This window comes from Puma concolor, chromosome C1, assembly GCF_028749965.1.
Source record: "Puma concolor isolate L17-30 chromosome C1, mPumCon1.1.hap2, whole genome shotgun sequence".
Lineage (NCBI taxonomy): Eukaryota > Metazoa > Chordata > Mammalia > Carnivora > Felidae > Puma > Puma concolor.
Window position 1 is genome coordinate 71,859,629 of NC_141674.1, and position 24,269 is coordinate 71,883,897.

At 43.0% G+C, this 24,269-nt stretch overlaps 1 protein-coding gene across 2 annotated transcripts in view; it reads right to left on the minus strand.

The window, feature by feature from the left end:
- Positions 1 to 2,330: 2,330 nt before the first annotated feature.
- Positions 2,331 to 24,269, minus strand: part of MCOLN2 (mucolipin TRP cation channel 2) — a 57,961-nt gene continuing 36,022 nt past the window's right edge. For both annotated transcript variants that reach the window (XM_086717431.1, XM_086717432.1), the window contains exons 8-14: positions 20,207 to 20,319; positions 18,624 to 18,773; positions 16,883 to 16,984; positions 16,658 to 16,780; positions 8,263 to 8,469; positions 5,864 to 5,985; positions 2,331 to 3,192 (exon numbers count right to left, since the gene is read on the minus strand). In XM_086717431.1, the coding sequence (XP_086573557.1) occupies positions 3,156 to 3,192; positions 5,864 to 5,985; positions 8,263 to 8,469; positions 16,658 to 16,780; positions 16,883 to 16,984; positions 18,624 to 18,773; positions 20,207 to 20,319 (854 nt within the window). In that variant the 3' untranslated portion in view covers positions 2,331 to 3,155. The remainder of the gene's footprint in view (positions 3,193 to 5,863; positions 5,986 to 8,262; positions 8,470 to 16,657; positions 16,781 to 16,882; positions 16,985 to 18,623; positions 18,774 to 20,206; positions 20,320 to 24,269) is intronic.

Consider the following 24,269-nt stretch of genomic DNA (forward strand, 5'->3'; position numbering starts at 1 on the left):
AGTAGCAGTTCACCGAACATACTTCCCTAGTGACTCCGGGGCCCCTGACCATCAGTGACAGTGCTGGGCCACTTTTACAGGAGGCCCTCAGGCACTGGAAGGTGACTGGCTATTTGTCCCTAAGGTGAGAAGCTGGGGTGCCGTGCTTCTCCTCAACCTGAGATTCTGAGCGTAGGCCTCCCCACAGCCAAGGGGCCCTCCCACCCTTGTTATGATATGGGCCCTCAGCAGGGTTTGGGGGCAGTGACTGGAATCTCCTGAAGAGCTTCTCTGAAAAACCTTCTCTCACCCTTTTGCATTTGCCATCCCACGTCCTCCATGGTGGCCTAGAAGCAAGCTAGCCTATACTTCGCACCTTCTGAAAAATTTGGTTAGGGCAGTGGGCTCCTAGCAGAGGACAGAAGGGCTCGCTGAGAGTGAAGGCACTGGAGGTTTGTGATAGCTTGTGCATCTCAGTGACTTTAACCCTCCATCGGGACTGACAGCTTCGCCCCCGATGGAAGGGCATTTAGGTTGCTCATCTGCTCCACTTCTGCACAACTGTGAGTTCTGACAGCTGCTGAATTGATCATTGCCTCTAGCACATGGCTGCATATGGGATATTTACACACTTAGAGCCCTAACTAGAACAAAGTCCACCAAAAGTGTATAGTAAGCTCACTACAAAATATTTTCCCGGCCAGCCCAGGTAAATAGATCTGTACATTTGTAGACTATGCTAGGAAAAGCTTCTTAAAGATCTACTATTTACCATGCACTCCCGAGTCATGCCGAGTTCTATACACTTCATATTTCACTCACTCAATCCGCACAGTCCCCATTTTACAGATGAGGAAACTGAAGCCCTGTATGATCCGTCCAAGGAGACTCAGTAGGAGAACAGGAGTCCAGGAAGAAGGGATGTAGACTAAATCTTTACTATTCCCTAGTCCCATGGAACCTACTTATAAACGTGACAGAAAAATCAAAAGGAAAGAACAGCTCAGGTTTCAATTCGATGCCAGGTCAATGCCAAGTTTGCCCGAGCTACCTGACTTACATGCGAATCCCACAGTTGAGGTGTATCATCATCATTTAGAAGCAGAAAGTAACTTGCCCAAGGCCACAAGGCTACAGGGTAAGCTTGGACTTTCACCTGAGTCTGTCCAGGTGGCTCCCATGCCCATGCCCTTCTCTACCACCCCAAGTCAACAAGCTCAGGGCTGTTGTCTCTGGCTTCGGGGGTGCACTGCAAGCCAACAGGGTACATTCTAGTAAGTTGGAGATCCCGGAACGAAACCAGCAAAACCAGAAAGAACATGTCTCCTACCTTTCACGGTGCACTCTCCAAGTAGAGGCCTAGGTAGAAGAGAAAATGGTTTGTCCCAGGTGTGTCCATTAAGCAGAGTTACAAGAACAACATTGTTCAAAAAACCCCAAACAGATAATACAGTTGGTGAAATGACAATTGTTTACAATTAGTAAAAAGAGAGAAAACAATGTTTCCACAGATATAGGGTAACCTTGAGAAAGATTTTTCTCCCTGAAAGTGTTTTGTCCAGCTAGGGAGAAAAGAAATAAAAGGAAACATGAAAGCCAATAAAAGAAAATGCAAGCATGAAAGACCATCATTAATCTTCTATTCAAATGGTAGTCACAGCTGCAGATTACAGAAGGGCTTTAACAGCAATTCTATTCAGAGACAAACCAAATACTGGGGGTATACTCAGAAGTAAGTAAGTGATTGGATTGCACACCTGATTCGGGAGTGTTGGGAATGACCCTGGAAGCGCCAGTGAAATAATCCTTAGTTCAAAAGACGAACATAACTCTTGACATTTTTTGGAAGAACTAAGATGGTCATTTTAGCAAAGTATTCTGTGTATAGACAGGAGTCATTTATCTGCAAGTTTTAATGGTATTAAGTGAATGATTTTCCTGGGCTAGGTTTGGCGCAGGCACATGAAGAAAATGTGGGGACAAGGGGAGAGAAAAGGGGTATGAGAAAGAAACTCCGGTAGGGGCTTGACAGGGAAGGGCAGGGAAAAAAGAGGGAGAGCATTGGGATGAGGGTTCTGCTTGATTCCAATTCTGTGCTTCTCTAATAAATTTAAAATACAAAAGTACAAAATAAATCCATACATGAAGTAATCTTAATCTCAAGTTATTATCATAAATATTTATCGGGTAACTTCTATATACTAACCCCTATATCTCCTTCATTGCTTTTAAGAAAGTGAGAAACCCCTTCCGGAGACCAGATAGGTCATAGAGATGTGATCTGAATTTTGCGCTAGGTAGATATTAAGAAATACTACGTTAAAAAAAAAAAAAAAAAGCAGTAGCTCCACTTGTTGTGATAAAAATAAATTTATTTGGGAAAAAAAAAATACCATCTTTCCTTGCTTGACAAGGGCAAATTGCCACCATAGTGGAGTTCAGTTGTTAAAATGAGTGACCATTGCTACCCTTCACTTCCATGTCATGTATGTATAATCAACAAGCAGCACAAGCGACAAGGTGTACAAATGACTGTTTCCAGTTCATCCCACTGAACCAACCCACTGAACCCCATGGTTCATCCCACCCTACCAACAGTTGCTTCCTGTCATGCTGGAAAACAAACAAACATAGGAAGACAGGCCAAGATGGTCTTTTTGTTGATTTAAGTGTGTTCTTTAATTGGCTTAATAGTTCTCCACCTTGCAATTTCTAACTGAGTGTTGGAACCAACTTCATTTCTGTACACACCATGAATTAACAAATGTCTTCTAATCCCAAATCACTTTTAAAACAAACCCTTACTGAATGATTAACACATCTCTTTCAATGCATGGCTTTAGGTGCCATAGTTTTGGCACACTTTGAAATGTGATTTTTTTTTTTTTCCATCCCAACATTGTGATGTCATAAGTTAAAAGTTCAACGCAGAATTTCATTATCACTGCTCCATTGCACTAATGCCCAGTAGTTGACCGTGGTCTATGCTTCATCATCCAAGTTTATAAAAGGAACTTTGGAATTTCAGTTGTGTTCAACCAGCTAACAGTCCTCTTTCCTGTTCCACAATTAAATAAGTCAGTATTTTTGGAAGTGCTGGTCCGAGCTGTTTGGGGCCCTCTGCATTGTCACAGGGTAAAGAGGCCTGAAACTTGATTATCTTTAGCAGGAAGATTTTAGTTCATAAGTACCAAGTGGTCATCACTTCCTTTCCTGTATCAGAAAGGGGAAGGAGGAAAGAGAAAACAATGATTTCAGAATCTGTGGGATGGAATAGGAATACTCTGCAGTCAGGCATGCATAGGTTATAGACACATTGAGTTCGACATATAAGAAGAAGAAAAGGTAAGAAGGTCAATGTACATTATTTTTGGTTTGACTAGATGCTTTTGGCAATTCTGAGGCGTTGTCCATGTAAAAGGACCCTGCGTCTCCTTTCATTGACAAAGCAATGGCTTTGTCACATGACAACAACATATGGCTACAATTGGCTACTCAATGGCTACAACAGATTTTCCCCTTTGCGGCAGTGGAGAAGGGGAAAGCTTAATTCTATATTTGTCCAACCAGGTATAGCTTTCCAAAGAATCACATCACATGAGACCTGGTTTCAGAGGTCATCTGTTGTACTCTGATGGCACTGGAAGGACCAAGAGGTTAAGGAGAGATCATGGGACACATTTGGTAACCAGAAGGGTCCAAAACAGAAAGCCAGGTGTTCTGATGATCAGTCCAGAGACTCTGTCAACAATTTGAAGGAAAATCAGTCTATTGTGGTTGCTGGACCTGTTTGATTAAAAAAGTGACCCCCATCTGTGTTCTGCAGGAGACGGAGCTGTCAGTTGGGGGTGTCAGTGATAGGCACCAGAAAGGGGACCTAGACACCAATATTTGCGATGTCCTTACTCCCCACATTCCCTCAGTGAGGTCTCTCTCTAATATTTACTCTCCCTTTATGGCCTTCCTCAATTTCTACCATTCTTAGGTTCCTAACCTTTAAACACCTCCAGGTGTACTTTTTGATGGAGTCAAAGTCATCACTTATTCTCATGGCCCCAGGACCATCCATTTCCGGCATCAGTCCCGTGACCTTCGTTTACTCTCTGTAGGGTCCATCCCAATTGGCCTGGGGTCCAATCAGAGCAAGCTTTGATCTGATTATTCAACTAAAACTTCTCCAGCTGACTTCACCCATGACCATCTTCGGTAACAACCACTTCTGTTTTTATTTTTGATAGCCTCTTTTTTCAAAACTTTCAACATTTTAGTTCTTCAGCTGACTTCCTTGGTAGACTCCCTCAGTCCACTGAATTCTTTCGTTTGTCATGATGAGCAGACCCTCCTGTGAAGCAGGCATCTTCTCAACAGCCCCTTGCATGCCATACAGTGGATCGTCTGCTGATATTGATTCTTCTTCTCAGTTCTCAGACCCAATCCGACCAAGACGTTTTCTAGTCCCTCCCTTAAACCTTTTGCTCATTCCATGTGGCTGCACAAGAAAACATTTAACATCCTCCTGTGGCTTTTGTGATGCACACCAAAGTCCAAAAATCAAATACCAAAAACTTTTCGGTTACTTTCCAGAATTCACAATTACATTCTCTAATGATGATTTTTTCTTTACAGTTAAATACACATTGGAAAAAACAACTTTGAGAGACTTTCCTTACATAAGGTGCCTCTTAGGAAGCCACTGCCTATTAAGAAAATTAATTTCCCTTTATCCCAGCTTCCATGGCAACAATTTAATGCTCTGAGAGGAAGAAATGTGATTTTAAAAAACTGAACTTTTCTCAGAAGACTTCATTTCATATTTACCAGACATTCTTTGGAAACGCTCACTCATATCATTTCAAATCCCAAGATGCGGTATGAATCGATTAACAGAAAATACATCCTGTGGTTTAAAGTAGCAATTATGTTCTTCCATCTCCCTTCAGGAATTTGATTTAGAGATTTCTTCTCGAAAAACATGGGTAGGGGATATTTTCAGTCAACAACCCCACCTGTGACTACAGAGGAAAATAAATAAGGGCACAATTAAGAAAACTATCCTCATGTGACCCCTATTTTAGTTCCCCAAACCACTAAGTGGATGCTTTGCCACTGAGGTGTAGACCATTTGGCATAAGTGTCCTGCCGAATGCCAGCAAAGCACAGTTGGTCGATGTAGAGCTACTGATATGTGTTCCCAACCAAAGCTATGCACAGCCTCCTCTCAAGCAGGTTCTCTGCTCAGCTCAAGAAAGGTTATTTATACCAAATACTGTGGAAAGGGAAAGGCCATGGACATTCCTAGAGCTCCACTCCTAAAAATAAGAGTTTTGACCTCTTACTTTGGCCACCTCAGAGTTCACCTTCTTGACGTTAGCGGACATAACTCAGGCCTTCTCGTTAGGGTCTCATAATATTCCCTAGAGATTTCAACCGCGTCATGTAGCTTTCTACCCCGTTTTGTAAGAAACAATTCATTTCTGGGGCGCCTGGGTGGCGCAGTCGGTTGGGCGTCCGACTTCAGCCAGGTCACGATCTCGCGGTCCGTGAGTTCGAGCCCCGCGTCGGGCTCTGGGCTGATGGCTCAGAGCCTGGAGCCTGTTTCCGATTCTGTGTCTCCCTCTCTCTCTGCCCCTCCCCCGTTCATGCTCTGTCTCTCTCTGTCCCAAAAATAAATAAACGTTGAAAAAAAAAAACAAACATAAAAAAAAAAAAAGAAACAATTCATTTCTAAAGCCAGTTTCAGTGGGAGGAAAGAAAATGAAAGATGAATTATTTCCCACAACAAGCTGATCTCTGAGAATAGGGTAAACCTTGGAAGAACCCGTTGTTAAGGCCACAGAGAAGATCACCTCAGGAGCATGGAGACCTGATTAAACACAATACTGACCTCCTCAGGCAGCAGATGCAGGACAAGAAGGGTGAGGCCTCTTTCTGATACTTCTCTTTGTTACCACACTCCTTCAGGAATTCCTGAAGGTCCGTTTCAGGAAATCCATTCTGTTGGTATTTCTTTAAAAAGTACATAATGTTGTTACCTTATTTGCAGAGCATGAGAAATGGCTCCCTCTGTCAACACATCAAACCCACCTTTGCTAAAATAAAACTCTCCCACATTGCTAGCTCCGATCCAAGAACTGATATTAACAGTGAGGCATCAATCTGTCAGTCCCAGAAAGCTAAGCCAGGGCCACCATGGGAACGGAAAACAATCCAAAAACCCCAGAAAGAAAGCCATGGCTGGGCAAGGGAGGGGTGTGTTAATAAAGGGAATGAAGGAAATAGTCAAAAGTCTAAAATTTTAATGTTAAGACCAGATAAGACCTCCCCTTTCTCTCACTGCCAATGTAGAGCCCTCAGGGAAGTAATCCCTATTTCCTCTACTTTTTATTTTATTTTTTAGTTTATTTATTTATTTATTTATTTTGAGAGACAGCACACAAGTGGGGGTGGTGCGGAGAGGGAGAGGGAGAGACAGAATCCCAAGTAGGCTCGATGCTAACAGCACAGAGCCCGACACGGGTCTCAAACTCATGAACCACGAGATCACGACCTGGGCCGAGATCAAGAGTCCGACATTTGGGGCGCCTGGGTGGCGCAGTCGGTTAAGCGGCCGACTTCAGCCAGGTCACGATCTCGCGGTCCGTGAGTTCGAGCCCCGCGTCGGGCTCTGGGCTGATGGCTCAGAGCCTGGAGCCTGTTTCTGATTCTGTGTCTCCCTCTCTCTCTGCCCCTCCCCCGTTCATGCTCTGTCTCTCTCTGTCCCCAAAAAATAAATAAACGTTAAAAAAAAAAAAAATTTAAAAAAAAAAAAAAAAAAAAAAAAAGAGTCCGACATTTAAACGACTGAGCCAGCCAGGTGCCCTATTTTCTCTACTTTTGTAGAAATTGGTCACTTAGTGGGGCAGAAGGCAGAGGGGTCTTCCCACTTACCTCATGCTTACTGAAGTCACTGGGGCTTGGCCCGCTCACTGGGGCAGGGGCACTGCCGCGTCAAAGACAGGAACCCACAGGGCAGGAGTACGCAGTTCCTGTCTCCATGCCCAGCCCTGCTGCTACAGCCAAACAACCATTCCCACGGGAGCGCTCAGCTCGCCATACTCAGAGTGCTCAGAAGCATTTCCAATAGACTGTCCTCTTCCGAATTAGTCTGAGAAGGGCTTAGGAAGAGGACAAAACCCCAAGGCACTGACATGAACCCCTGGTCCTGAAACAGAATTTTCCAAGCACAACCATCTGCTGTGGAGGTGCGGCCACACTAGGCAGCACAGAGCTCGCTTCAAGCTACAACTCAGTTAAACAGGTCCAGTTTGAAAGGACACAGAACCCACAGGACGGCTTCAGAAGCTAGGACGCTCAGCAGTCACAAAAGGCTCAGTTTTCATGATTTAAAGGAAATTCGCACCACACACATGGTTATGTCATGCCGTGTTAGCAGTGTGTCCATATCTGGACAGGCTGTCACGACAGCAGTCATCCCTCATCACTCAAACTTATTCAAAAGCTCAAGTTCCAGAACAGGCAGGTACACCTGTACCTGCCATTGCCAACACGGACAGCCCAACTATGTGATTTACCATGCTCGGCCCATCCCGACCCACTTCCTTTCTCTCTTCCAGCATACTTCTAAACCCACCCACCCTGGTCAGGGCAACAGGGACAATGCCCTAAATGTATACTTAAAATTAACTTCCAGGGGCACCTGGGTGGCTCAGTCAGTTAAGCTTCTGACTTCAGCTCAGCTCATGATCTCACGGTTCATGAGCCTGAGCCCTACATCGGGCTTTCTGCTGTCAGCACAGAGCCTGCTTCGGATCCTCTGTCCCCACCTCTGTGTGCCCCTCCCCCACTTGAACTCTCTCTGTATCTCTCTTCAAATAAGGAAATAAACTTTAAAAAATAAAATAAAATTGGGGCACCTGGGTGGCTCAGTCAGTTAAGCATCCGACTTCGGCTCAGGTCATGATTTCACAGTTTGTGAGTTCAAGCCCTGCATCAGGCTCTGTGCTGACAGCTCAGAGCTTGAAGCCTGCTTCAGATTCTATGTCTCCCTCTCTCTCTGCCCCTCCCCCACACATACTCTGTCTCTCTCTCTCTGTCTCAAAAATAAAACATTAAAAAAATAAAAATAAAAAATAAAATTAACTTCCAACACCTAAAAAGTTTCTTTTCCACAAAGTCTCAAAATCAAAATACTATTGTCCTATTTTAAGTAAAAAGTGTAGTATTTTCCTACGTTCCAATCCAGATAGAATTTGTAGTCATTTTTTGGCAGCAAAGATTACTTACCTTGATGGTATCATAAGAATCTGTAATAAGTGCAATGAACAGGCTGAGGATCATATATATAAAAAGACTGATGAAGGAATATAAATACAGGCGACTGAACAGCCACACCAAGATGCTCTTCTGCTGTATTTGAGCAAAGGTCGCAAACATGTCATCACCATTGACCAGAGAAAACAGACACTCAGCAACTGTGTTCAGATCTTCAAACTGTAGGGGGGGAAACCAGAAATTTTTAAGACGTAATATCCAAAAAAGCAGAGAAGCATCTAGTTAGCTTCTTTTGCTGATGCTGTTGTCACTATCATTAAGTGACATTCATTTTATTTTTTAAAATTTGTTTATTTAAGTTCAAGTTAGTTAACATACACTGTAGTGTCGGTTTCAGGAGTAGAACCCAGTGATTCATCACTCACATACAACACCCAGTGCTCATCCCAACAAGTGTCTGCCTTAATGCCCTTCACCCATTTAGCCCATCCCCCCAACCCAATCAACCCTCAGTTTATTCTCTGTATTTAAGAGTTTCTTATGGTTTGCCTCCCTCTTTTTATCTTATTTTTCCTTCCCTTCCCTTATGTTCATCTGTTTAGGTTCTTAAATTCCACATATGAGTGAAATCATATGATATCTGTCTTTCTCTGTTTTATTTCACTTAGCATAATGCACTCTAGTTCCATCCACGTTGTGCAAATAGCAAGATTTCATTCTTTTTGATTGCTGAGTAATATTCTACTGTGTATGTGTGTGTGTGTGTGTGTGTGTGTGTGTGTGTGTGTGTGTGTGTATACCACATCTTTATCCATTCATCAGTCAAGGGACATGTGAACTCTTTCCATAATTTGGCCATTGTTGATAGTGCTGCTATAAACACTGGGGTGCATGTGCTCCTTCGAATCAGCATTTTTGTATCTTTTAGATAAATACCTAGTAGTCAGTTGCTGGGTCATAGGGTAGTTCTATTTTTAATTTTTTCAGCAACCTCCATACTATTTTCCAGAGTAGCTGCACCAGTTTGCATTCCCACCCACAGGGCAAAAGGGTTCCTCCTCCTTGCCCACATCTGTTGTTGCCTGAGTTGTTACTTTTAGCCATCTTGCCAGGCATGAGGTGGTATCTCACCATGGTTTTGATTTGTATTTCCCTGATGATGAGTGATGTTGAGCATTTTTTCGTGTGTCTGTTAGTCATCTGAATGTCTTCTTTGAAAGGTGTCTCTGCATGTCTTCTGCCCATCTCATTTCTTCACTGAATTATTTGGGGTGTTTTTTTTTTTTTTTTTTTTGGTGTTGAGTTGGATAAGTCCTGTATAGATTTTGGATAACAACCCTTTATCCAATAACTAATTCATTTTCAAACATCTAGAATATACCACAATATGAAAACATTATTCAGAACTCTCCTCGACGCTTACAATCTTAGTATTTCTCTCACTTTTTTTTCCTTTGAACTTTTTATATACTTGTGGTCACATCATCTAAGAATTTTGGATATTGATTTTTTTTCTACTTAACATTTCTTGAGTTATTCACACTTAGAAAGCATTCTTTTTATGTAACAGGCCATTCCTTGGATGTCAAATTTAACTATTTCCTTGTCACTAGACATCCCAATAATATTTGTTATTATAAAGGACAATGTAATAAACATGTCCTAGCATAATGTTTTTTCCTATTATTGGTTCTAAGTGATGCATGTCTGCCAAACCACTTTCTGAAGGAACTGTGTACTCTACAACCAGCAAGATAGAAGTGGCTGAGACACAGCACGGGCTTGAGAAAGTTTTGCCACACGGAGTGTTTCACTGTAGCCTTTCCAACCACAGGTCCAGGTAATTATAGCACGTTAAAAACAAAGATCACCACAGTGGGAAAGTGTCAAAAGATGAAGGATCACAGCTCATGCCTTCGAAGGGCTCCCATGCTAATAGTGGACAGGCCAAGATACACAATGCCCTGTGGTAGAGCTGGGGTGGGCTGTGTAAGCAAAGCGGCCCTCAGAACTATGGCCCGCAGGCTGAGTAGTTCACCAATGAGAGGAGAAAGGGGAGCGTTTATCAGTGGACATAGGGGAAAACAGCGCTCTACTGGGAAGTGGCTGGAGTCACGCAGCAAGGGCAACCTTTGGTCTTCTACACACTTCAAACTCCTACAGGCCAACTTGAAACCAGTAAAAATACTCTATCCAGAAGAGTGACACAAGCTGGTCTGTGTTTGTTAAAGGTAACCACAGCCCACGGAAGATCTCCTAGAATGAGATAAGCCTAGGGGCAGGGAGGCCAGTGAGAGGTGAGTGCGGGAGCCGGGGGTTGCAAGGAACCCAGGGGAGACTGGAAAGAGAAGGAAACGAAGATGAAAATAAGTCTGGGAAGAGACACCTAAGGGACTCAGTTTTAGATGAGGCGAGTCTGAGGAGCCAGCGAGAAATGCTGATATTAGGCAGTTAGTTGGAGGCATACACCTGGAGTTCAGGAGCTGAGCGTGTGCAGAGTGGAATTCCACCAGCAGCCCTCCTGGCTTTAAGTGGTTAACAACCTATTGCCACAGTGACTAACAACAGCAGGTGCATAATAAACAAACATCTCTAGGGCCAGGGGGTTAAACATCAGTGGAATGTAAAAGCTTCTATCTAAAGAACAATAATGACCTAACAGGCAAAAGACAATACAGTTTTCAAAAACACAGATGGAACAAGTTAGTGTAGAGTTTTGAACCAAATTCTGTCCTTAGCATGAGAGGCACATGTCCACTGAGTCAGTTTGGCTCTAGGGACAGCCCAGTCCCTGATGAATGTTTACAGGACACCTCGACTCAGAGGTCCAGGTACTACATCACATGCCACAAAGTAAAACCTCCCACCCCCTAACCCAGAAATTGTCCTTTCCCTCCAAATTCCCTATTTCTGTTAATGACTCCAGTCTCCTACCAAAGAACAGTTACGCCAAAACCATCAAATGCTTAAAACTGTGTTGAATTGATTAGTCTTCCCTTCTCTTCAATCTTCTAAGGTCTATGTGCGCCTATGATGTTTTTCTGATCCACTCTGATGTCAACACTTACACCCAGATTATTATGAAAACCTCCAAGCAAGTGGTCTTTACTCCAACCTCCTCATCCTGCAGTCCAGACTTCAGTAAAATCCAAGCTTCTTAGACTATAGACTCCAGGTCATTTCGCTTGCTTAAGAATATACAAAGTTGGGCGCTTGGTCAGTTGAGCATCTGACTTCAGCTCAGGTCATGATCCCATGGTTCGTGTGTTCGAGCCCTGCGTTGGTCTCTGTGCTGCCAGCTCAGAGCCTGGAGCCGGTTTCGGATTCTGTGTCTCCCTCTCTCTCTGCCCCTCCCCCCCTCATGCTCTGTTTCTCTCTCAAAAATAAACAAACATAAAAAAACCAGGGACACCTGGGTGGCTCAGTCAGTTGGGCATCCGACTTTGGCTCAGGTCATGATCTCGCAGTTCTTGAGTTTGAGCCCTGTGTCGGGCTCTGTGCTGCCAGCTCAGAGCCTGGAGCCTGCTTGGGATTCTCTGTCTCTCTGCCCCTCCCCTGCTCACGCTCTTTCTCTCTCAAAGATAAATAAACATTTAAAAAAATTGCTCAATTAAAAAAATAATAATAATATACAAAGTCAGGATGCAAAGTAAAAATCCAAACCAAGAAGGTTGGGATAAGTTTCTTCTTCACGTGGCCTCTTGCTCTCTCCTCATCGTCAATATTAGCATCCTGTGTCTGTCTGCTCCCACACGCCAGGCCCACTTCTTTCTCTTTTCCTCACGGATGTGTCCTCTTCACCTGACGTGATGTCCTCCTCCACCTCCTTCTCCCCAGCCCCATCCCTGTATCCCACTAAGCCAATGTTGAAGGGCTATTTCAAAGTCTACTTCCAGACAGACTGCGCTGGCTGCTCTAGTCCCTTCCCTGTTCTCTGTATCAGTAAGAACCATGGAGTAAATTACTAGCTTGTCTCCTCATTGGTTTTATACACTTCTCCATGTCCCAACTAGATAACACACACCATGTCCTAACCTCCCTGCTCCATGTCCAAATCCACAGGGTAAAAGGGTAAAGCTTGTAACCAAGGGAGAGTAACAAATGTAGCCCAAACAAAGATCATGCCCGTGCCTTTACCGCATCAGCAACAATTCGGAGAAACTCTGAAGTTGCTCTCCACAAAGATCTGGAGGGAATATTCACTTGAGCAAACCACTGAACAATATGCAGATTATCTAACAGTAAGATGGGCAGTTCTCAGAGTCAATATTTTCCATCCCTACCACCATCCTTAAGACAATGAAATTAAACCTGGTTTCTATAGACATGAATTACAACTCTGCCAGCACCATTAATAATTCTTTTGGAATCTAGTCAATTCCTTTCTTTAGTTTCAAGAACCCGTAACAGTCCGTGCTTCAGGTTCCAAAGCTGCAAATAGTTGTTGGGTACATTCTCAAATTCATTCCTTAGTCTCTTGTGTCTCTTGTGCGGTTACTTAGTATCAGCCTAGATATGATATCTGCTTCAATATGAATGTTATTCACAACCATTGTATCTCCCTCTCCTCTATGCGCATGAGATGTATTTTAGCCCACCAAACATTTAAAGGAGAACCAATAAAATAAATGGTACACATCCTGCCATTTTGTACCTGGAGAAGTGGCTGTGAACCACACTCGGTTTCAGTGGCCAAAATCCATAGAAGTGAACTTAAATAATATCCAAGGTAAGGAGAATAAGATCCTAATGTGCTTCCAGTCTAGGACTACATTTATATGGAATTGCTTTGGTTCTTTTGAGAACTAGCTGAGCCTCTACCATGTTTTATGCACCCTGCTAGACCTGGGAAATGCAAAGAGCAACAAGCCACAGTCATTGCCCTCCAAGAACTCAGTCTAGAAGAACCTGACAATGTTCGGTACACAGTAGACACTTAATAAATATTAAGTGGTTATTCCCCCCCCCCAGGTTCTATGAGACCACTGTGTGAACTCAAGCACTTGTTCCACAAATGATCACTTTGTGACTGAGCCGCAGAGAACTTTCATTCGAATGAAAACATTACCTACAGTGGCTTATTACAGAGAAGGGCATAAAAAATTGCTTTAAGAGCTGGTACTGAGAACCTCATGCAACATTCAGGTGAAATGATTTAACTGGCTAACAGCTGTTTTGAATAAGAAAGGTGCTTGGCTAAAAGGAGAAGCCTTGAAAGACTGAAGATGTCATATGGGTTCTACCGAACTTCTACCCAGGGCATCAGTGAAGTCCAGCATTTTTTCAGTGCCTTGGTCTTCTCATTTGTAAAATGGGGACAGTGCAATGTAACACTGATTTATTCTTCACGGTGAAAAAGTCCTATGGAAATGCAAGAGCCACATTAGCATAATGTTCTCCCAAACCTCATGTTCAATTATTAAACATCAACAGTCTGTGGTCCTCTGTGTCCAGACATTTTGAAAGGGCGCTGTGCCAAAGTCCATTAGTGCTGGAATCAACATTGGCCAGAACTTGGGTCTCTACTCTCTTTCAGTTGAACCACTGAAATCCAATGTCTAACAGGAAAACAGGAAGCTAGAATATGGAAGTCCTGCTGCCAATCAAAGAGCCTGTGAAAGTCTAGTTCTCCTGATACCTCCTCTTTACAGTGTTCTGTTTGTTCGTTTAAAGGAAGAGTTAGCTTCCATACCCAAGGATTTTAGAAATCCTAGAAAATGCTTGTTGTGGCGCCCAGCTTTTCAAGACTTCAGGTAATTCTCAAGGTCTTCTGTTCAAGAGATGCTGACAGAATCTGAAAATTCTGACCGTTTAGATTAATTTGCAGGGGAGGGAGGGGCACAGGGGGCAGTAAACATTTTGAACTTCAGATTCAAAGAAGCAGCAGCAAAATAGAGAAGGAAAATGCAAAATTCCAGAACCACTGAAGGTTTCGCCCTCCACTGACTAATGCCTTCACTGAGTTAATGCAACTATCCGTTTCCCCAATGTATCAGTCTGGCTAGAGATGAAAGATAGATGCCATAAACAGACCTGCTATGCAACCCTAGAGACAACCCTCATCCCTCTGGTCCTCTGGGGGAGAAACGGACAGCAGACATTAACAGGGAGATACAAGTCAAGAGGTGCAAGGTACAATATGGCAGACATTAGCTACATGTGACCACCGAGCACCTGATATACAGTTGGTCCAAACTGAGATGTGCTGTCAGGATAAAATACACACCAGATTTCAAAGTATAGAAAAAAAAAAAAAGGAGTATAAAATATCTCAATGTTTTATATTGAGTACATGCTAAAGTAATCTCTGGCATATATTGGATTAAATATATAATTAAAATCAATTCATCTGTTTTGTGTTTTTTTTTTTTTTTTTTTACTGTGGTTACTAGGAAATTTGGAAATACACATGTGGCTCTCATTTGGAGCTCTCATATTTTTACTGAACAGTGCTAGTCCAGAGAATCCCACTCTCACCTGGATTCTTTAAAAGGACAGAACCAAACATAGGAAAACACACTCAGACTCACAAAACAAATAACATCATTCTCTTCAAGGTAATCTTGACACATTGAGGGAAGTAAGACTGATTAAGTAGCTCTCCTCTCACAGTTGATCTATTCATGGGTCAAACCAAATGCTCTTTTGTAATGATCTGTTTTAGAGAATACCAAGAAAAGCCCTACAGGGCATTGGTCAAAGCAGGTGGATTGGGGTCACACAAACCTGGGTGTGAATCCTATCTGCCATTTACTAGCTGTGTAACCTCGGGAAAACTATCTAACATCTTAAGATCCTGATTTTAGGTAAAAGAAATGTAATATTTCCCCTACAGGGCTGCTGGGTGGGTTGACAGCAAGAGGTAAAGAACTTGAGCACTATATCTATCTAACATATAATGCTTGGGAATGGTAGCTATTTTAGTAAAATCCAAGCAACATTATCTAAGCATCTTCCAGAGTAATGATGGGGTAGAGGAAATGGAGGGCAAAGGAGAAAGAACCACTCATCCTGAGGCCTTGAAACCAGTGAATTGAAGCAGAAATTCTTAGGCTCAGTATTTATTCCGCACAGTACAACACTGCCCCCTAGTGACAAGAATGTTGATAAGCATCCAGAGCAGGACGTAAGTGAGAAAGAGAAACGTAAATTTTCCTGAGCGCTAAATAGTAAGTACTCCAGATCTGAGAGATTGTATTAAACTACGATTTTTACTCATGAGTCACCTTTAAAGCAGTGGCATGGAATTGGAAGAGCAATAATATTATCAAGATTTACGATTAACCCAGGGATTGTCACTTTGTTAATTACACAGTTTCTCAAAAGGGAAAACAGTCATTCTCCCTGGACATATTAAATGTAACACTTAAAGAGGAGAAAGCTTGCCTGTGTGTCAAGTTGCTAGGATTTACATTAGTATGCTAACACAGGAAGTTGGCGCTTTGTGGACCGCTCGCTTTTTGTGAGTAGTTTGCGAACCAGATTTGATCATATGTTTTGTTTCATGCGACTACCAAGGTCAAAACTGAAGGCTGAGCTGTTCTATACGCTTTAACACAATCCTCTGCACTAAGCCAAGAAACCTGTAGCCTGGGCTGTAGAGACCAAACAAGAGGAGACAGAAATGCTTAGCACAGTACCTGACACACAAGCATCAAGTAATAGCTGCCTATTATTTTTCATTGTGTTGTTTCTGTTGTTCCAACTGCCAGAGACCCATGGAAGAAAAACTATAAGATGCAATGATTCCTCTTACTTATTTTGGTATGAAATCAAGGCCTACCTAATTTCATTTCCTGAGGCATCTATCAAATGTACTGTTCTAAAAGAACATCTGAACATAACTTTGATGTCCCTACGATGCTGCTGCTACTGAGTGAAGCCCAGTGTTAGTTTAGAATTCAGATACTGATCTTTAATAAGGCACAAAGAGAACACTGTAATCAAAACCACCTACAAAGACAAGATGTGTTATCATTTTAATCATAAACCTAACAGGGTCATTCTGGGCAGTCTTTGTCCACCTTCATTCTCCTCAATGAATCTGGACGAAAACCTTACTGCTTTAAGTTAGAAGGATATTGTAACAACTTTCCTCATTTACTTTTCATTTTTACTGTAGTGACCTCACGTCCAAATATTTCTCATTTGATGATCAGCTGGGTTAATATGTGCCTCCTGAAGCCCAGACAAGGGAAATGCACTCTCTAGTTACAGTTATAGTGCTTGCTTTGATATCCTGGAAATATTCAGTATCCTGGAAAGGGAAAGAAAGCCAATGCAAAGACAGGTCTCACTGAGGTCGAGGGTACGTGCCAGTGCTGGGTAGAAAGCAGGGCAGTGCTGGGACCCACTTGTAAGAGTCCCAAGTGCTTAATTCATAGAAGCAAGGATTAGTGCTACACACCTTGTCGTGATAAGGTCCTAAAACAATCCAGCCACAGAACGTGTAGCCCAAGTAGATCATACCAGCACAAGCACAGAAGCGAAGAACTTTGGGCAGTGAGGCTTGCATCGTTAAAATGAGCACCTGAAATAAAAACCAACAGGAGGGAATTTAAAAGTAGCTGATTGGCACCCAAAGAAGGAATGAGTCTCAATCCTAGTGCCCTACCCGATGCCACATCCTTACATTATATGCTTGGAAGTAACCCAGGTATCTGATGACGCCAACCCAGACAAAGAGCGTAGACGTTCCGAGCAAAATGCTGCACAGGTCGTAATTGGTGAGATTCTAAAGAATGAAAAAAATAGACATGAGTAAAACACTCCACTCCGTTCGGGGTATTAACCTCACTTTAAACTGACTGGAAAAGAATGGACTGACTGCCTCTCTATATGTGATACTAAGAGCCCGCAAACTGAAGAAGAAAAGAGCACAATTCCAAATGTGTTTCTCATTTCCTTTTAGTATTTGAGTTGGTTGAACTGAGTTTTTGTTCAAACAGTATCTGGAAATAGTAACTGCCTTTACTACTGACCTAGGCATTAAAGAGTATAAAGTAATGGTGTTTGTTAAATACCAAACAATACCATTCACCTATTTTTGAAAGAAAGCTCCAACATGATTTGCTAACCCAGTTCTTTCTCTCAAGGGCTTTTAAGTCTAATTGAGGAGACAAACACACAAACACAGTTCTAATTTAATATACTAAGTGCAAAGAGAGCCACAATGCCTGGCATGTCACACAGGGCTCTCCAGAGGGTGACTCCAGAATGGAGCTGGGCCTGGAGGGCAGGTTGAGAGAGGGCACTGCAGGTCAATGGACAAAGGCTGAACAGAGGCACGGGCCAAGAGCCAGCAGGATGTCCTAGAGACGACCACTGATGGGTCCAGGAGACCTAGGACAGGGAGGGAGGCAGAGCGAGATGATGGGTTCCCCAGACACCATGCTGAAAGGAGGACACTGCATCCCAGTTGGGGCCCTGAGAGGCAGAGAGGATTTAGACACTTCTGGACAAATTAGTTTGACAGTGGGGTGGATGGATCTGAGGAATATAAGGAGGAAGGCAGGAAAACCAATGAGAAGACTGTTGTGGGGTGCCTGGGTGGCTCAGTTGGTTGAGCATCCAACTTTTGATTTCAGATCATGTCATGATCTCACAGTTCTTGAGTTCGCGACCCCCGTCAGGCTCCGTGCTGACAGTGCGAGGCCTGCTTGGGATCCTCTCCCGCTCCTCTCTCTGCCCCTCCCCACCCCCAAATAAATAAATAAACATTAAAAAAAAAAAAAAAAAAAGGAAATATGCTATAGTAGTATAGGCCTGAGAGGAAGATATCGTGAAGGAAGCCAGAGTAGTCAGGGTGGAGAGGAGGGAGGCACTTCAGGTGGTCAGCATCTGCTGACTGACAGTAAGGAGGGGAGAAGAGCCAGATGAAGGGGGGGTCAAGATGTAGTCATGGGATTAAATCAACTAACAACAAGAAGGTGTCAGGTGCCTAGTGGTCACTCAGTATTCCTGTCCTCACTCCCCTCCAAGCGCACCCATCAGTCATGGATAGTCGCCACTGGCTCTTGCCATGATTGGTTCATGGGCCAGCTGCTTCTTCTGCAACTTAAAAAAAAAAAAAGAAAAATGAAGCGCACCCAAACAGCCAATTTTCTCAGTTCCTATTGTGAAGATGCTGAGTTTCCTGGGGGATATTCCTAGGGATATCGTCTTTCACAGAACAACAGTTTCCTTAGTTTCCCTTGATGAGGAATCAAGTCAGAGGAAATAACCCAGGCATCTGATGTGAGATGGTTTTATGGATGTGAGAAGAGAGGAAACATCAGACTCAAAGTAGTCTCCATGAGGATTTTATATCTCAACGTGCCGGGGGTCCCCCAGAAGAAAAGAAAGAGCAGAACATTAAAATGGGTTGCCCTCACCTTTGCTTTAATTTCCATTTTTAATATGGATCCGATTATTGTCATTAGGTCGCTGATAATCACCAGGATATACCATCCATTGATGAACTCCCACTGGTCGGCGTTACACACGTGTCGCTTGTACTTCTCCAGGAAGAAATTGAGAAATCTCTGCGGCAAACATTTTAAAAAGCATTTCTTACAAACCACACTGCCCTCTGGAAGGAGAAGACAAGCGCAAAACAGTGCTCTCGCCTGTAAAATGATATGGCATTACCTTTCCCAACCTGACAGATCCTCTTTGAGGGTGGGGATTACGGCCCACTTTCCCCCATAATCTATTGCAGCTAAAAGTAAGTAAGCATTCTAGTACCTGCTAAGTTAACTCAAACATCAAGTGCTTATGTTCTAACACCAAGAGACTCTTGTCATAATTGCTACCGCATAGTACATTCTTAATATTTTACACGTTATCAACTCATTCAATCTGACTCCCCTACGAATCTGGTCTATTTTCAGAAGAAGAAACTGAGGCATGGGAAGGCTAGGCAGGATTTGGGTCTGGGCAGCCTGGTTCCAGTCCCAACGGTGGGAGTCAATCATGACTCCCAATGGTGCCCCCTAACTTCGGCAGACCCAGGACCATGACCTCCGATGGAGATTATCAAGAGGCTTGGGGGACAGGTAAGAGAAGCAGATTATTTACAAAATAAGTTGACAAAGGTCAAGAGTAAGAAAAATAGGGGTGCCCAGGTGGCTCAGTTGGTTCAGTGCCCAACTTTGGCTCAGGTCGTGATCTCACAGTTCATGAGTTCAAGCCCCACATCAGGCTTGGGCTGACAGCTCAGAGCCTGGAGCCTTCTTCAGATTCTGTGTCTCCCTCTCTCTTTGCCCCTCCCCTGTTCATTTCTCTCTCTCTCTCTCTCTCTCTCTCAAAAATAAATAAACATTTTTAAAAAAAGAGTAAGAAAAATAGATCGTACACTATTTTCTTGCTCCACGGATGGTATCCACAAGTGATGACTTCCTGTATTACCCCTGACCCCAGTCTGCATTTACACACATACAACAAGACAGAATAAGATTTGTGGGGAGCTGAAGTATGTATTCACAAGAACTCTGAGGGTAAAAAGGTAAAATGAAACTCAGGAGAGAATAAACTATTTTTAAAAATAGAAAAAAGTATTCTGTGCTTCATTATAACCCATTTACCATGCCTCCCTGTCAAATGGAACTCTGATTTGAAGACAAAAGATGAAACCCACACATGCTATTACTCTGTTCTTAAGATCACGCCTGAATTTAAGAGGGTCTTGTTTATTCTGGAAACATTCAAAAGCCTCAGAGTTCACCACTGTGCACCTATGCTTAGCAGCTCAGTTTTAAGCAGGATAATTATCTGATCCCACCTGACATGCCAGGAGCCTTACCCACCCTGCACACCTCAGGTTGATTAATGCCTTGTAGGGGGACAGTCGTTCAAAGGAATCTAATTTAGTCAAGAGCTCCAAAAAGGGCAGGATGACCCAACATCAACTGTCCACTGTCTGAACAAACAGGATGGAGGCCTAGAAGGGAGAGAGAACATTTGAACACACACTTACCTTTCGTAACCTTAGAGCTAGAACAATGGATCTTGTGCACAGAATAAGAGATGCCAAGCATATCACAATGACAAATGCATCAAACGCCAGCACGTACTGGGTGTTTTTCTGAACTGAGGAACAAAAACAGAATTCAAATGTTAAACACACCTTACTTGGGAATAATTCTCAAACAAAATGGCAGTCTGAAAAGTTCAAATGATAAATGCTTAAATATCAGAAACAAATCACACTGCATTCATTTAGAAGTCTTTAAATAGGGTAAAACATTCTCTGATGTTAAGTTATACATTTAAAAACATAAACTCTGCTAAATGTACTAAAAATATTTCCTATAGAATAGAACTCAACAGAAGGTGGTCCATTTGGGCTCTATTCAACAGAGGCAAAACTGGTTCTTTTTCATAAAAACACAAATATCCAATTTTCCGTTAATGAAGGAACAATTCAAAACACTGCTCCTCAGAATCCCCATTTCCTTTCTTTTTAATGTGCATTTGCTTTTGAGAGAGAGAGAGAAAGAAACAGAGTGCAAGTGGAGGAGGGACACAAAGAGAGGGAGACACAGAATCCAAAGCAGGCTCCAGGCTCTGAGCTGTCAACACAGAGCCCGGCATGGGGCTTGAACTCACGAACTGTGTGTGAGATCATGACCTGAGCCAAAGTTGGGCACTACACTGACTGAGCCAACCAGGTGCCCCCAGAACCCCCCCTTCTGTTTCTTGACCTTACTGTGTACTATGTACTGTCCCAGTTCTTCTGCACATGGAGAAAACCACCTCTTGGAATGGAATCACAGCAGTAATCAAATTGTGGTCGCAGACTACACAGTAGCATGGGGGAATGTACTGGAGGAAGATGTACCTGTAACCTCTGCTTCTCGGAGACCTGATGGTAGCATTCCAAATGCCTGGCCCCCTGCCCATGCCTGCAGCTTCGTCACCTGCCCCTCGGTGCTCTTCCCCACCTTCTCTAGCTTGATGCGACACTGTTCTTCCTCTGTCCCTGCTCCTACCAGATTTGCTGGCCCTCTTGCCTCAGGGACTTCTCAAGTGCTGATCCCTCTGCCTGGAGCATACCATACAAGTCAAATTATTCTTTTTCAGCCTTGGGTTTCAGATTAAATATTAAACATTTCAGATTAAATATTTAGGGAAGAGAATTCCCTAAATTCCCATCTTTATTAGCCCCTCCTATATTCTCACAGCACTCTCCACAAGTATACATACTCATAGCTCCTTTCATTCTTCTTTGTGTGATGGCCACTGAACCCGTAATGATGTCTTCTAAGATGGCACACACAGCAAGGAACACAGGGACAGTGCAAAAAAGGAAAGACACAATCTCTGGAGCCTGATGAGCTGGCTCTGAACCTCAGCTCTGCACTCAGAGGCTGTGAAGCCTTGGGGAAGGTCCTTCAGGGTCCTCATCCTTTGTCACTGCCCCCCCCACCTCAAAATAGGTAGAATAAAAAAAAAAAAAAAAAAAAAAACTCTACATCATAGGGCTGTTGTGAAGATTAAACAAGCTCATATATGAAAGCACTTGGAACAGTCCCAGGCAAACAACAGCACGCATTCATAGTGCTTCTTGTTGTGTATCATTTGATGCCTACCTTCCCCACTAAATGATTGACTCTAGGAAGTGGGGACTGTATGTGTTTGTTCAACACTACAGTGTCTGTGCTTTCTTAATGCCTCAGTGTGTTTATGAATAAATGGAGAGCACTGGCACAACATGAGAAGACTACTGAATAATCCAAGTTAGAACCTGTGAAGGGCTGAGGGAGAGGAGAAGGCACAGAGCTGTGAGAGACCAAGAGTCAACCTGGTCTCCAGAGGGACCTAAGCAAGAAGAGAGAAGGACCATCCAGGAATGACTCCAGTTTTTCTGTCTTGGTGAGCTGAGCTCAGTCTGGACATTCGTGACGAGAGAGGAAAACTTGGTGGCAGCTAAAGCCACGGGTGTGAACATAGCCACTGAGAGAGACCACAGAGGAAAACACAACTAGGAAGGACGGGGCGGGGGGGGGGGGGGCAGCAAGGTGGGGCATTATGAAGAGATGAGCTCAAAAAGTAGACTGAGAAGGGCCATGGGACAAGGGAATGGGACTGAGGGCAGGTGAACTTCAGTGGCGTGCTCAGAGGGGATTATAAATCGGAGCACTCCACAGCGACACCTCTGCAGAAAAGGCATCTAACAAAAAGACCAAGTGTGTATGGATTTAGTAATGCAAGGGCGTGAGCAACAACGGCAAGAGTGTCTGAGGGCAAACAGCTCATCCTGTGCGTTAAGGGCATAGGCAGCGAGTAAGTGCAATTCACTGACTGAATTATCGAGGCGTGCTGAGCTTTAGACGCCTCCACTGCAGTAGGGGGAGCAGCTGGGCCTGCCTCATGGGCTGTCAGGAAATCAGGTGAGATCACTTATGCCCAGTGCTTGCTGCAACGGTACCTAGCACCTAGCACTTACATTTACTTTCAGCCGTTTTATAGTGAAGAAGCTTAAATTATCTTGTGATAACATCTAATGAGTAGATAAGAAAACAACTTAACTGGAACCGAAGACAGACTTTTTCTTTCTTCCTTCCTTTCCATCTTTCTTTCTATTATCTATGTATCTTTCTATCTGTGTGTATTTCTACGTATCTATGTATCTATTTCCTCCTTTCTTCTTTTTTCTCTTCCTATGTATCTTTTTATCTATGTATCATTCTTTCTACATACCTACCTAATCTATCTATGTATCTACCTGCCTATCTTTCTATGTATCTGTGTATCAATCTATCTTTCTATGTATGTACATAAGTATGTATCTATCTAGCTATATTTTTCTTTGTATCTTTTTCTTTCTTTCCTTTCTTTCTTTTTCTATCATTTACCTATCTTTCTATGTGTCTGTCTATCTATCTATCTATCTATCTATCTATCTATCTATCTATCTATCTATCTATCAAGGCTATCTATCTATCTATCTATCTATCTATCTATCTATCTATCTAGGCCATGGAATAAGATGGAGGAAATAGGTACAGTTCTTGGGAATATGGGACTGAAAGCCTTATGAAATGCAAGGAGAGCATCTCATACCTTCCTTTCTGACATACAACTAGAACAAAATCTCTATGATTTCTTATACTGGGCCTTATTTATAAATAGGAAAATGGAGGCCCAGATCTAGAAGGATAAAGCATCCTTCCTAACACAGAAACCAGTATTATATTGTTTGTTTGTTCTTGTCATACTAACTTCAGACACCTTTTTAAATTTTTTTATTTTTTTAAGTTTTCATTTTAAATCCAGTTAGTCAACATACAGTGTTCCATTAGTTTCAGGTACACAATATAGAACACTTCCATACATCACCCTGTGCTTATCACAAGTGCGCTCTGTAATCCCCATCACCTATTCCACCTCCCTCTGCTAACCATCAGTGTGTTCTATATCGTTAAGAGTCTGTTTCTTGGTTTCGCTCTCTCTCATATTCTGTTTTAATTTCACCTATTGAGAAAACTAGTTGGCATGTTACAAAAAGTTATTTATGAACATCACAAGTGCTTTCTTACTCCAGTGAATCTGTTACCCCCACAGGAACATTTGTCAAACTTGGTTTATAGAACACTAATCCAGAGGGATGCCCTTGCCAACCTGGTTGGGGAAGTCCTACACCCCACCCAGTCCTCCCAGAGGTCCTAAGGAGTCAGTCTTGCACACACTGCCGCTCTCACCCAGGGCTTCCCCTATTTACCACACCCCCTTTCCCTGAAACACTTGGGAAATCACCCATCAGTGGGGAACCTTGCCCACTAATACCTACCTCCTCCAGCCCCTCATGCCTGACTTGCTAAGTTTATAAAATCCAGTTAAAGTGAAGATTGGTGGCAAACTTGGGGACAAGTATTCGAAGTCATAAAAGGCAATCTGAGGTTTCTATGTGAAAATGGACAACCCCTCGTTATTTTGCCCTGTGGTAACACAGGTAATGACAAGAGGAAGAGAAAAGCCTCAGAATAAGTGAATGGACACGAAGGAGCCTCAGAACTTTCGGAAAATAACACCAAGAT